Genomic DNA, 14,122 nt, shown 5'->3' with positions numbered 1-14,122 from the left:
TTTGGAAAAAGAAAGGATTAAACCTAAGCCGTTTAAAAAAGCGTGCAGATCGTTTGTTTGCTGAAATATATGTTATAATTCTCAATATAATAGTTATTTCATTAAATTATAGATTTTCAATTAATCACTTCTTAAATTATAAAATGGCAAAGTGATTATTTAAAAGTGTAGGTTTCATTCAAAATTATGTTAAGCCAGCCTCCTGGTATTAAGAGCCCAAATAGCTATATCAATTTTAAAATGTATACCCATCTTATGAACGAAATTTTAAATAATTATTATACAGATGTTTTTTGTATTTTTTATTAAATTATTATTATTATTAAAGCAAATTTTAACCTTTTTTGTATTGAAATTTATTTCTTCATTTCAGTCTTTGTATCAACTACCCATTTATTAATTTTATTCTATGATCCTGTATCTTTTTCATTACATCATGTGATAAAAGATCTATTTTATCATAGACAGCAGTAGTATATGATAACATAAATAGGTAAAATGATTGGTATTATCGAAAATATATCTTCTGTAAAGGGTATAATTATATGGACTTGATTCAAGGAAAAACATATAAAAGTGAATACTTTGAAATGAAAGATTAACATTGCAGAACGAATTTTTGTCGAAAAAAAAATCAGACAAAGAGATATTGATCCAAATCGGATGTTTACTTACATACCCAATATTGGATTTCAGTATCTTTTTTTTATCTTAATCAGTACAGGTTCTTTTTATAATAATCTAGTCAATTTAAGATCACATTTCACAATATTTTATTTTATTTTATTCGCCACGCCAATACTTTAAGTTCTTAATTATGCCTAAGTATATATATATATATATATATATATATATATATATATATATATATTTGTCTATTTAATTTTTGTAACTCATAATTCCAATCGGGAATATTGTTTAAGCGCCTCTGTGTTTTTATATACTGTAATAACTAAACGCATTTTATGAAATACTTGACAAAATATTTCCAATTAGTTTCCCTTGTCAAACCATTTATACTTGACTAAGTTTTAATAGTATCTTAACATTTTATTATTTATAGAATTCAGTTGTTTTTTAATTTGGCGATAAAGTCAAATAGCATTTTTTTAATCGGCGTGTTTGTGGAAATTTTCAGGCCAGCGACCTTAGACATTTGCCTAGTCTGAAATACACCACTGTGTTGACCAAAAAAGTATTTTATTGAATAAGCGAACACTTATATCCTCAAGCATTGAAATTACCATCAAACAAACAAACAAACAAAAAAAAAAAAAAAAAAAGCTGAAGTTGTGAAAGCTGTAAGCGACTATACATTGTGAAAAGAATAAATTTTAAAATTCAGGATTAAGCAATGAAACTAACATTATTCTTCAGAAATTTAAGCAACAGCAGGATATTATGAAGAAGATAAAGCACAAAAATGTTCTTGAAATCTTTATAACAGAAAGAACAGTAATGTATCTCTTAAAGCCCATCGTTTATAGTCATTTAGGGATTATTAATACAAACAGGGATCATTTTGTATCAAATAGATTACACTTAAACTGTTGCAATGGTTTTTCCCCCCTACTACTGTTTCAGATCAAATCTCCGAATTGCGCAAGTTAGAGCCTCTAGTGAACCAGTGAATATGATCACATTACTGAAATGACCATTGCTACCATAATTCTTAAATTTGTTATTCGTTGAGTAATTTCCTTCTATAAAAACACAAACATGCATTCTCTAAAAAGTTTATAGTTAAATGAAAATGCAGTTTATTAAAAAGAAACAAACTAAGCCATAAACATTTTAATTATTAAATAAAATATACAAAGTCAAACAGATTTAAAATTTCTCATAAATTCGATTTGCAAAACCTGGAATGTAATTTAGATTTAGAAAGCTACAATTTTAACTAGAAACATAAGATTTAAACATGAGATTTCTTGCACGTTCCCATCTTTTAGCAAAATAAGGGTGAGAAAAAAAAATCCTTTGCAGCATTAGCGAGAAAAAAATCTCACTTGTGTAAAAATAATTCTTCCCGAAATGCGAAACAAACCCGTATAAATCTGACAGTTTTATTACGGAAGCATCATCAAACGGTTTGGGTTGCCATGACGATGCCCTGTCAACGGCGAAATATCAGCCAACAAATAAGCATTTTATGTCCCGCGCTCTGGGAATTGGGCGACAGTTTTTCACGAAAAATTATTTCTTCGCTATCATATAAATGTCTGAGGCCAAATTGGCTCATTTTTAAATGTAATAAATCTATGTAATCCGTTTTAAGTTATGGATCAAGAAATCCGTATTTGAATAGAACAAAAATTCCATTTTAAATAAAACTTCTTGTTAATGATAAAGATATGTATAATTCAAACAGAAAAAAAAATTCTTTAAAATAATGCCATTAGTTATCAAACTATTTAAGATTAATTTGATGTTTTTTTTTATTTCAGAAATAAATCAAACATTTATGTCTGTTTTTAAATGTTGACAGACTACTTAAATATAATTAGATAAAAGAAGTTTAAATGCTATTATTATCTATCAAAATTCATAGCCCGTTTTCTCCGTAGATTGCTTTGTTCTTTTTGTATGCAAGTAAATACACGTTTTACCCTTTCATTAAAATAAATAAATCTCGGACCCAAAATATAGACTGCACTCGATATTTTGTACACAACAATAGTTATTTACAACATGGTAATATTCCGATTCATTCCGCGATTTAGCATTTAAACTAATTAATTCTTTATTATCAGCTCATGTTAAATTGTTTAGAAATAAGTTAACCCTTTTTTTAATTATATTGCGATTTTATATTTGATATAATAACTCACTATTTCCAGATTTTTTCTTGAATTTTGCAGTCAGAAAAATCTAAGAGGAAGTGATTATGTTCTATCCATTTTCGTGTTGCCATTTTAGATGGTGGTATCTTTATTGTGTTCTATTAAATACAGTTAACTTTAAACTTATCAAAATTTAATGCATTTTTATCACTGGTAACTGGTAATATAATTTATTGTTTGTTTAAATTTAATGTTGACGATTTAATAGCTGCTGATTTTATCTACGCCATTTAAAATCATCGGTTCGATACAGCTGATCACGCAAAATAAAAGATGAACCTACAAATTCAGACGATTCTTTCGGTTTGCTTTATCAAGAATAGTCAACTATAAACAACTGAAATAAGCTACAAAAAATGTAAATTGTTTTTTTATTTTTGTTTTGATAAATCATTTTTTTTCCTTCTACCTTTAAGATTTCCAATTATTCGTTTAACTGTTTTGTCCGAATGCCATACGTGCATCGATTTATAGAATTTTAATAGTTGTAAGCAAAAAAAAAAAAAAACTATTCATAACGATTATAATTCAATATTAAAATTACTTCGAATACATAGATAAGTCAAGTATTCAATGGATTTCCATTTGAATCAAAATAAGAAAATATTCACAAAATAGAAGGTGTCATCTCATTAGATAGTAAAGAAAATAAAACAGTTAAGTGGTTAAAACGTTTAGCCACATCAGCAATTAGTTTGATTTATTACTTAATCCTTCTCTCTCGTATCAATTTTATAATTCAATAGATTAATCTATCATTTTTTTTTATTTGTTAAAACATTTTTTCAAGAATATTTTGGTGTTTGAAGTCATTACTTTTTCACTTCTGCAATCTGTTTCATAGCCAATCGTAGATCGTCAAATTCGTTTTAAAACAGGACTATTTTTATCTCATTTTCTTTTAGATATTAATTTTGAAATTATATAATTTTAAATAATCAAATATCATATTTGTCTAGTATAATTCTGACATTTTTTTATTTTAATTTCAAAGAAATACTTCTTTTAAGACGCGTGCATTGCAATGGCTTACATAACAGCATATGCATTTATTAGAAACATGAAATTTTAACGTATAAATATATTTTGCGTCGCTGACGGACTAGCTTTGTAAAAAACAATTTATGAAACAAATCCTACTTGAACCACTGACTGAAGTATTTATTTTAAATTATAAATATCCCAAATAGATGATATCCCTTTCCAATAAATATCCCAGAGAGTACATCCTGTTTGGGATATTTGTGTTTATTTCAATCCATAATAATGTAAATGATGTATTTAACACGTTAATTGCCAATCACGCGATATCACGTGATTCGAGCTCTCGCCAAACGAAATTCCAGTTTTCAGTTAGTCAATGAACGTGTTAAATGTGTCCAGATGATTTTTGACTAATCAATTGCTACTGAATAATGGATTTAAATTTTAAAAAAATTCATAATTCAATGCACTTTATTTTACACAAAAAGCTGACAAATCATTTTTGTAACCGGTAAGAGAGGTTACCGAGACTTTCCCGCCTTCTTTCTAATAAAAGTATTATCCTCTCCCCCCCCCCCATTTAGAATTAAGGACCTTACGTAAGTGCACAGAGACCAGGACATGAGAGTTCTATATTCCATAGCATAATAAAGAAAATCGAATATGTATTTTGAACCTACCTTTTTTTGGGGTCTGTTAAAATTAAAGTTTTACATAAAACTACAATTTTAAATTATATCACAAATCAAATTTCATTTTTTAAAGTCATGTTATAGTGTTTTATTTGCATGTGAAAATACAGACTAATAGGTGGTCAACCTTTTGACAGATTTTATTCAAACTTTGGTGTACGTACACACTTTAGATACTAAATTTATGTAACAAATTTTATACATGTAGTTTATCCTTTTTTGTTGTTATCACGTTCATTTGGATTCGGACAGACTGACAAACTTTCTATGAGTACACATCGTTCAAAATTTGATAGAAATTTACAAAATTGGAGCAGAGAACATATACCAAACTGAGTTACCGTGTTTAGACATAATTCCAATGTGCTTTTCGGACTTAATGAGATCTGAAATGTGGATATTCGTCACAATTTCGATGTGGACCAAGAAACGGACGATATTGCCTATCAAATGTAGATTCATAAGCCTAATAACTACCAGGCTATCTGTAATTTGGAACTAATCTTTTTTTTTTTTAATGTTCTCAGCCAATGAATTATAGAAATTCTTAAATAATTACTATTAGGTTATTTTACAATAAAGCGCTTATAACAAGAATTTCCCATTTTTAACCATTTTCACATCATTAACAAAGAAAAACGGATGTTTTTACTCTAAATAAGATCATTCTACTTTAATTTCTCACGAGTAAAGCGAAGCTCTAAATGCTGTAGAAATAGGAGAAGGTGTCTCCCGGATTAAATCAACAAAAACTAGAGGATTTGGCGCGTGAAGTGACAGCTGGGCGAATTTGGCTGCAAACTAATGCGCATTCCCATATCCTCGTTCTGATGGCTTTCAGAAAATCTTAAATTTTTTTACGGAAAGGAATATTGTATTGCATCGCTGCATGGAATTCAGCTTTATGTAGAATGCCTTGACAAAGTACGGTGTAATAATGGTTATTTTAAAAATCTGAAAATCAGTCCTGTAGTAAAAATTCGATGGTTTCAAATAAGTAAAATTTCTTGTAAGCGGACCCTTGTTAACAGATACTTTCAAAATAGTAGCACTTTCGAAGATTAAATTTAATGAAAATTATGTAATGGATTAACAATTTGATAACATTGGGTATTGTGAATTTTATAACTAAGCTATATAATAATATTTATGTATGTAAATTTTAAAATGTTTTGTTCTTAAATGCTGGATGTTGCCTTAAAATAACCTACACAAATGTCTAAAAATATTTAAGAATGAAATTGAAATTCTGATTCTGTAGTTGCCAGTAAGTTGCACACTGAAGAAGTTATTAAATCAATTTATAAAATGTGCATGGCAGCATCGAGTGTTGATGAAAAATTAAATAATATTTTTCTCTTGTGGTTGAATGTCTTGGTTTTTTTTTTATATGATATAGAATACAACAACTAAAAATTGTTACTTAAATAATAAAGTATTTTAGTCTGTATATCTGTTCAGAACTTTCGGTTCCTCAAATAAAGTCCAGTGTTGAAAACTGGCAATAAACGTTTTGTAAAACTGTAAATCGTTTTAAATACAGCCGTAAACTGTATTTAAAACGATTTTTTAAAACATTTTCACTTAATTTATTCAAAAAATAGGTGTCGAAAATATTTTTTAATAAATTTCTAAACAATCAAGAATCCAAGGAGTAATTTTGATCGAGGTTAAGCAAAATTCAATTATTAAAGACAAAAACAGTGACCTCAAAGTGCGATAAGACAGAAATGAATTTCATTGCCGAAACCGATGTCTGTAACCACGACCTTCGACTCTTGTCATTCAGCTCAAATGAATATAGCCAAGCTTTTGTTCATTTAAATTCAGGTTCAAATCCAGTCAGAGAATGACGAAAACCTTGTGTCCTTGATGTCTGAATGAGTAAGTACGGTTGGTTTTTATTGTTATTATCTGCAAATTCGTTGCCTGCCTAGATATTATTATTCAAACTTTTAAGAGCTTCACGAAACGATTCTCATTCAATCACACCGGAAATCAGAATATTAAATATGCTTATCTATTGTTTATTTATTACTTTCAAAATTCTGTTAAAATTTTATATGAAAATAATCCACTTATACAAGATTAATATGCAATTTCATTCTGTTCGAACATTTCCCCTCAGTATTAGCGAGCAGTTCGCTCATCTTTTTGACTGTTTTTAATGAAATGTATTAACAATAGCTTAGATTTAAACAGTTACATTTACGCAGTAATTATTTGCTCAGGTTTTAAAATTATCGTCTGATGTTATGAATTTTCTTTCCTTTCAAAATGGCGGCTAAGTAAACGATGAACACAAATCGATTTTTACTTTTTCTGAAAAAAATATTCCTATTCTTTTATCCGAGAACATAGTAAAATCATAGAATCGATAAGTCAATATAATTAAAGGCAAAATAAATACTGTTGTCCATAACAAACGAAAAAGGTTTGAAAAATATGGAATCGATTCAAAGAAAAACTTCTAAATATCATATCATAAAAAAAAAAAAATAGATTTTTCAAAAAAAAAAAAAAAAAAAAAAAAAATTAAGAATTTTTAAATTTAAAGGAAAATAAAAAAACAAAAACAAATAATTGATGTAAAATCATCCAATCATTTCTCAACTGTAAAAACCTTTTTTTTTCTTAAAAAAAACGAATATAATTTTCATTGCCTTTCTCCAAGAGTTGCGGTTAAAAAACTTGCATCACAGTTCTAGACGAGATATACGAGCTAAATGAGGAAATATACTAACTTTAGAAGAAGTAAAGGTTTACGTAAAAAATTTCGGTAAAAAAAAAAATAGTGGAAAAATGACCACTAATAATTGAGGCGTTACTTATAAAAAATATTGTTTCATTGTAAAAATTGTATGATTATAAAAAAAATTGTACATTAGAATCCTGAAATTTCAAATAGCTGACAAAATCCTAAATTGATATTTAACAATTTCAGCTATGCATGCTATGATTATGTATAATTTCAAAAAGTGGATGCATGTTTGGGAATATCTTGTATGTATTTTTGACTCATAAAATTAGATACTTGTCCGCGATTGATTGTCTTCCAAGGAAATTCATTTTCAACCATGGAAATTTGTTTGTACCCAGCAAGAACAAATAAAATAGGTTAAAAAGTTCCAAATAACCGTTGGAAAATCACCCTAAATAAGTTCTCGTTCTTGAATTCTTCCTCTGTGTATGACGCAGTGGAAAAGGAATGGAACTATGAGAATTCACCTGAAGTAGTTCTCAGAGGTTTACACCTTTTCACGCTCTAGTTCACTTTGTAAACAACCTGTCTGATAAGTCAATTATTTTGAACTTTCATCGATTTTAATTTACACAATGGAACAAATTAAGTTATGTTTATTAAGAAAACGCTTACAATCATGCATTAGTATTTTGTAACTTCTGTTTGAAAAAAGAAATAACATCTTTAAAAATGACAGTAAAGTTATTTCTAGGAAGTATTACCCGAGTTTAATTAATTTTTTAGAAAACATCTGCTTGGAGTTTTAAATTGGCTTTCATGCCATTAACACATGCCATTTAAAAAGCAGGAAATATAAACCATCAGAGTTTTGAAGCAACAAAGCAAGAACATTGTTCGTTAAGCTAAAACTTTTCTTACTATTAAGAAACTGCTTTATAAGTTAATTGAAAGGTTAAAACGTATTTTATATTCTTAATATTTTTTTAAAACTTTTGGACAAAATAAACGTTTTTGAATTGTTTAGTTTTTAAAATTTTTTTACCTTTTTACTTGAAATGATGCTTTTAGTTTTTAATATTTAATTTTATAATTTAATGGAAATGGCAAGTCATTTTTTAAAAATTACTTCAATAGGCGTAAGTTTCCAATGTGTTCTTTATTTACATATGGATTGAAATTAAAAATGTTAAAAGTGTAGCAAATATGATACGCTACACAATTAAAAAAAAAAAAAAAGATAAAGAAACTAATAAGTAAAACAAATATTTAAGAGGTGAAATATTTGTAACAACGAAAACAAAAGTTGCTAAAAAAATCCGGAATGTAAACTATACTATTTTTGATGTCAAATTGACCAAACGCAACTTCACTTGCGTTCGCATTCTTTTTTACTTATGGATCTTTAAAATTCCTTACAAGATATTTAAGAATAATCCACTTTTCAAATGGTATTTTGCTAAAAACCATTCAATTGCCACTCTTTAAAACTTAAAAACTGTCCATTTTTTGATAATAATGAATTTCAGTAAGTCAAACTTAATGGAATTGCAATCCTCATTTGATCATTCAATCCATGGAGTTTTTGCTTTATGGAATAGATAGCTGCAATCGCATGCTTTTCGCAGAAATTAGAAGTATCTTTGTATTGGAATTCTTTCTCCTTTTATTTGCATCGAAAAAAATTCATCAATCAGATAGTATAGTATTAAATATCTCAGTTTATAAATTAGATAAGCAACATATTTTTTCATTATTCGATAATAAAATTTTCAGAACAATAAGTATTTCAGTAATTATCAAAATCAATTACTAAACAATTACATTTTAATAAAAATATCGAATTATTTTCCGTTATAAAGAACGCAACTGTATTTGTTGCGTTTTGTTATAGATTCATAATCTTCAAAAAGAATGTTGCACTTGGTTTTAGCAAAAATTAAAAAATATGATTTAAGTTAATCAAAAAATTTTCCCATTTCAAATTTTATTTTTCATGTGCTTATAACATAGAAAGTTGCATCTGAACAGTACGTGATATTTAGCCCACAATTTTGCATAATTCCAGCAAATTTACGAGAAAAACAAGTTCATGGACTTCACTTTTATAATTTAAACAATATCTCAGTTGAAAGAAATATCTTTTTAGAAAAATATACATTTCAGAAAAAAAAATCCAGAAACGCATAATCAGTAAAAAGAAATAAAATAAAATATTTTAAGCTTTATTTCCGATAAATAAATTTTTCAGAATAAAGAGATGGGGAAAATTTCAAAGCTTATTTGTTTCAGATTAAATTAAAATAAACCTTCTGATATCTGTAAGCAGACTGTTATGGATAAATGATCCTTGTTAAAGTAAGGCGGTATCTAATTAAAATTCACTGTAGTATCTCTGCGAATATCATTAATAATGCATTCCATCAAGTAGATTCCATCAATTCCCATCAAGTAGAAAAGTAGTTCATGGATATTTAAATTGAACATTAGAATAAAGTACGATTTTCTGTTATTGTTTTAATTTATACTAATCTGTTATTGTTCTAATTTATAATGGGTTTATCTGATTTATACCAAGCAAAATATTTAAAACCTAAATAACTTCATGAACATAAAAATCAGTTTTCAAATTCATTGTTAATTTAAGAATTGCTTTAATAAATTATATAGAGAAATTGTGTTATTTAGGGACTTTTAAACAGCGTTCATCGCATATCAAAATTCTCAGATCCGAAAGTTTGCTGTTATTTGGGGTTATTTATCTTCAAATATGTATACAAGTTTGATTTCTTAAAGATTACAACCAGCCAAAATTATGCTGATCTAACCAATTCCATAAAAAGTCATGTTCAAAAACTAACTTTAGATATCTCGCCAAATGCTACTAAATGATTATAATCAAAATTAATACAAATACAGAAATAAATTTTGATTCGAATGTTTCATACAGATTAATTAAGTATACAATATAAACATATTCTTTCAATGCTATATGTTTTACTTAATATGTTACAATTGATTACAAACTTAAAACTGTGCAAGTGAGGGAAGATGAAACAGTTTTACATGAATTCCGTTTAGCATGAATTAACTATTCCATTTAACATGAATTAATTATTCCGCTTAACATGAATTAATTATTCACTTAATACTTATGCTCATATATGAGCATATACTTGACAAGCGAAATATTCATATGAAAACTGGGTCAAACCATTCAATCAAAAAGGGAGATATCTAGAAAAAAATTAAGGTTCCTATAATCTATTGAATAGATTTTTACAATCTTTTTAATATAAAACAAATTTATAAGTAATAAAATGTTCATTCATGAAATTTCTTATAAAAATAGACCACAAAGTTTTAAGATTGCTATAATTTCTAATAGTTTTGTAAACTGGCAGCATATAAGTGATTTTTTTTTCTGTAAAAATTTAAGAATGTTGGAAAATTATATATGAAATAAAAGAATAAGCTTCATTTAATATCATTTGATGGCCTTTTTTTAAAGCTAAATAACATGACTTACCCATGAGGGTCATACCTTATTAGTTTAACATGATTTGTTGATAAGGGTCAACCCGAGTTTTTTAAGCTGTTCTAATTTCTTAAAATATGCCATTAGAAAGTTCAAAACTAAAGATGGTGCTTACCTCGAGTTGCTGCGAATATTCCTCGGTGAGTCTTTCGTTGGCTCGACTTATTTCTTCATTCTTTTCCAGGAGGGCCTTACCTAGCTCTGCGGCCAGTATAAGGTCCTTCTCTTTGCGGGCCAGTTGTGCGAACACGTCGTCCGCATCAGCCGCGCTCTGGGCCTGCTGCTTTTCCATCTGGCACACGTAATCCTCTAAGTCCCCGTAGAAGTTATGCTGCTGCATGTCGTCCGCCCGGCATGTGGTCATGCTGCCCTGCGCCCCAGAATTTCACAAAATCCGGTCCATCCCTCTGTCACCAGAATTCCAATGAACAAAGGATAAAAAAAAAAAAACACCCGCAAACGTGACGGCGACGTCTCAACGTAACATCTCCACGACGCCGTGCGACTAGTAATGAATTTTCGAACAGTGCACGATTTGTATGAGAACACACATACACCGAAGAACGAACAACGAGGAATTTCTTCAAGACTTGAGACTAGAAGATGAGAGCCCTAACTCACCACCTGCACACTCACGAACAGCAGCGAGCAAACAGTTCCCACTGGAGCGAAATTTTCAGTTTTTGAAGAAGAATAATGTAATCCTTTCCGTTTCGCTATATAATCTTTGACAGATCAAAACAATGTGAAGGCAATGCAGGTGAATCAAAACAACTTCGTGAATAATTACTTTTCGAAATTCTTGGGCAGCTTTTATTGAAACAGTTAAAACGCTTAATCCAAGATCCTATAAGTAAACAAGTTTTAAAAAAGTGTTCGATGTCAATCCAGTCAAGGCACCATTTCAGCGAACAACAACAACGTAACGCTGTGTCGGAGCGTGTGGAGGTCGGAACCACCTTACCCGTTTGAAAGAACGCTCGGCAGTAACCTAGGGAACACAACTTACCTGTACGAAAAGTGATGTAAGAACAATCTAAGCCAATCACAGCGCGGTTAAACGTGCTGCCAAACAATTTACCTGGTCTGCCATTGTGGGTCAGCGTTTGGCGCGACTATCGCTGCTGCTTGGCGTCATTCCGTAACCTCAGGTGGGAAAGCACCTTTCACCTAGCATGGATATTTTTTTTTCTTCTCGTTTTCAGTAAAAAAAAATAAGGGCAGCCTTGTAGCGCGTACTTTCAAACTTTCGTTTTGAAAATGTTATTCACTTGTTGATATTACCGCTCTGCTGAACCCCATAATCAATTAGTTATTCTAGAAATATGAAGTATGTATTGCAAAAATAAAAAGTTGGGATTTCGTTGAACTCTCATGTGAGAAGGATCCGTACTAAGATGCATTTGGTAGAATTATGGTGGAGTTTTTGAATGACAATTCATTAGCGATCGTATTTTCTTAACTTTTTGATTTTCAATAACGATAGTGATAAAAATAATTTAAATGATTTCTTAAAATGTGGAAGAAATCACGAATTATTTAAATTTTCTTTTGTATCGAACAGTTATACATATTCAGTGTTGTAATAAGATGCATTTAAAAATTAATGTATTTTATTGGAGGAACACAGCGCTCATTTAAGAACAAATAAGGTGTGCGACTACGTTCGAGGTGAATATTTTGAAAAACATTAGAAAATAGTCATATTTTTGAACATTTTCAAAAAAATATCGAAAAAACATATGTGAAACCAAAATCTAATAACTTTAAACAAGCAATTCGTGCATATAATATAAATTTATTTCGTGTATTTCGGAAACGGCTCTAACAATTTGGATAAATTTTATATTTAGTTAAGATTTTGCTTTTAAGTTTATCTATATTGGTGTCTTTTCTGGAAAAATACGATTTTACACAAAAGACACACATTTTTTTTTATAACTGAATATTGACATGTGGTTATACATGATCTGCACGAGCGTATCAAGGATGGAGTAGTGGTTAGGGCTTTGGATTTTCCATGCATTTTTCTCATGTTCGATCCCGTGTTTGCAATTCAATTAAATTTTACTTATAACCTCTTTAAACGAGACTTATTATAGGATTTTATTTACAGTTTTATATTAAAAAAAAACTTCCTAGTGAATTTGGTCTCCTAGATACTATACCAATTAAGTGGCAAAAAATTGGGAAAAAAGGGTTATTTTTTTTCCATCTAAAATAAGGGATAAAGCAAAAATCTAGTTTAGAGATTTATTAAATGATTTGCTTAAAATTTTACAGATAGCTTAAGAAATATATTATCTGGTTCCTGAACTAAAAAGTAAGATGTATTTCTATCTATTCTTTAAATATTGGGGTTCGACTGATAAAGAACATGGAATTTTCACTTTTTTCACATTGTTAAGCACTAAAACAAATATAAAACATTTCGAAATTAATTATTTATTCTCTAACTTACGAATTGCAGAATATATTGAGAAATTATTATGCCAAATTTGAACGAAAATTATGCATTAGATTTTAATTTATGAGGAGTTTTTTTCTTAAGAAAATCTTATTATATTCTATATTTGAGCAAATATAAAGATGTAAAATTGCATTAAAATATATATAAATGCAAATATAAAAATTAGTGTACTGGCCTTTTCGTTTTTAATTTTTAATTTTAGTGCTTTGTTTGTTTTTATTGTTATTTTTGTTTTTGTATTTTTACTTTGTTGTGGTTAATTTCTTCTTATTTGTTGTTTTATATTTCCTTTCTGTTAAAATGGTATATCTCTTGAGCATAATTTCAGGGGATTTTCGGGTCACGAGGAATCATTTTTAGACAATGTCTGTTTTTTCCTCACAGAAAAAATCCCTTTCTTTGAATCCCTGCCTGAGGGTGACCCTTGAAAAAGTCTTCAGGCCGGATTCTTTTTTTATATTTTTTATAATTTTTTTGGTTTAATTTTTTTGATTTTTTGTTTTTCCTATTAACTTGATTCTAATACTTTTGTATCCATTCATCTGTGTTTTAGAAGTAGCTGCAATTGCGCTCTCTAAATACTATGAAGTTCTTTTTTTGGTTTTAGTTTAAATAGGTTATAAATTTTAGTTGCGATTTCGAAACTGTTTTTGTTTCGTTTTCATTTTAGTTTCGTTTTCAAACTTTTTCTTACTTAAGATTGGTTACTTATATATATATATATATATATATATATATATAACTGTTCAAACATTAAGAATATTAAATAAAAAAATTCATAATTTCGCAAAAAATGAACTTCTTAGCATAATTACCTACATAGAAACATTTAAAATAATCATATTCTCCAAATAGATTAATCAATAAAACATGTTATCGATTTTCGAATTTATT

At 28.5% G+C, this 14,122-nt stretch overlaps 1 protein-coding gene across 1 annotated transcript in view; it reads right to left on the bottom strand.

Annotated features, from left to right (window-relative positions):
* LOC129969214 (bicaudal D-related protein homolog) overlaps window positions 1-11,739 on the bottom strand; it is a 143,768-nt gene extending 132,029 nt beyond the window's left edge. Inside the window, exon 1 of the mRNA XM_056083667.1 lies at window positions 10,874-11,739. Coding sequence (XP_055939642.1) covers window positions 10,874-11,122 — 249 coding nt within the window. The 5' untranslated portion in view covers window positions 11,123-11,739. The remainder of the gene's footprint in view (window positions 1-10,873) is intronic.
* Between the last annotated feature and the right edge of the window lie 2,383 nt (window positions 11,740-14,122).

This window comes from Argiope bruennichi, chromosome 5, assembly GCF_947563725.1.
Source record: "Argiope bruennichi chromosome 5, qqArgBrue1.1, whole genome shotgun sequence".
NCBI classification, from domain to species: Eukaryota; Metazoa; Arthropoda; class Arachnida; order Araneae; family Araneidae; genus Argiope; species Argiope bruennichi.
Note: the sequence above shows the minus strand (reverse complement) of the source record. Positions and strands in the feature narration are given on the sequence as shown.